The 807-nt window shown below is 33.8% G+C and overlaps 1 protein-coding gene across 1 annotated transcript in view; it reads right to left on the bottom strand.

Annotated features, from left to right (window-relative positions):
- LOC109051363 (complement C3) overlaps positions 1–460 on the bottom strand; it is a gene marked incomplete at its 5' end in the record, with an annotated part of 35,374 nt that extends 34,914 nt beyond the window's left edge. Inside the window, 1 exon segment of the mRNA XM_042755475.1 lies at positions 377–460. Within this exon segment, the coding sequence (XP_042611409.1) occupies positions 377–460 (84 nt within the window).
- Between the last annotated feature and the right edge of the window lie 347 nt (positions 461–807).

Here is an 807-nt window from a genome sequence, read left to right on the forward strand (position 1 = left end):
TTATTAATAATAATTAAAAACCTTGAATCGGTCAAACATACTGAAAAGAAAAATCCTGCAGAGACTTTTTATTCACTAAATACATTTTACACTCTGCACAGATTTCTTTCTGTCACAAATGAGAGTGAAACACTCATAGTGTTGATCCCTTCTTGACCACCTCTAAATGTGGTTTCAGTGATCACAATGTGTCCTGGATTCATTTAAATATGTTTTGTAATGTAATCAAGTGCTGTCTAACTGTTGTTGTGGATATGGAGGAATACACAGATGTAACCAGATGACTGTAGATACAGGATTCTCTCTTTAAATAAATCATGCATACAACTTCAAAGAAATAATCACTACATATTCTTGAAAACATCTTTTTCCTTACCAGAAATTGAGATGTACATGTTAGCAGGTGTGTCTGGAAGCTGATCAGCTGGTATGACAGATTTAAGAACTATAGTTTTTTCTCCTTGGATGAGAAAAAGAGAAGAACAGCAAGTTAGAGAAGCAGTCATGAATCATGTGCTGATGATACAGTTTTGTACAGTATTAATAAGTATTGATAAAGGAAAGAGCAGAAGTTCATTGTGATTTCTTGATTGGCTGGAACTATTCATACACTGTAAAAACCAGAGGTGGGACTTTCAAGTCACAAGCAAGTCTTCAAGTCATATCCCAAGTCCTCAAAGGGTTAAAGTTAATGAGATACTTAAGTGAAAAACAAATTGAAGATTGAGCATTAGTGATAAACACCTACTGTTAACAATCAACATCACTGAAGAAAAAAGAAACACAAGAACTACAACTGACTTTAAG

The sequence above is a fragment of the Cyprinus carpio genome, unplaced genomic scaffold (assembly GCF_018340385.1).
Source record: "Cyprinus carpio isolate SPL01 unplaced genomic scaffold, ASM1834038v1 S000006706, whole genome shotgun sequence".
Lineage (NCBI taxonomy): Eukaryota > Metazoa > Chordata > Actinopteri > Cypriniformes > Cyprinidae > Cyprinus > Cyprinus carpio.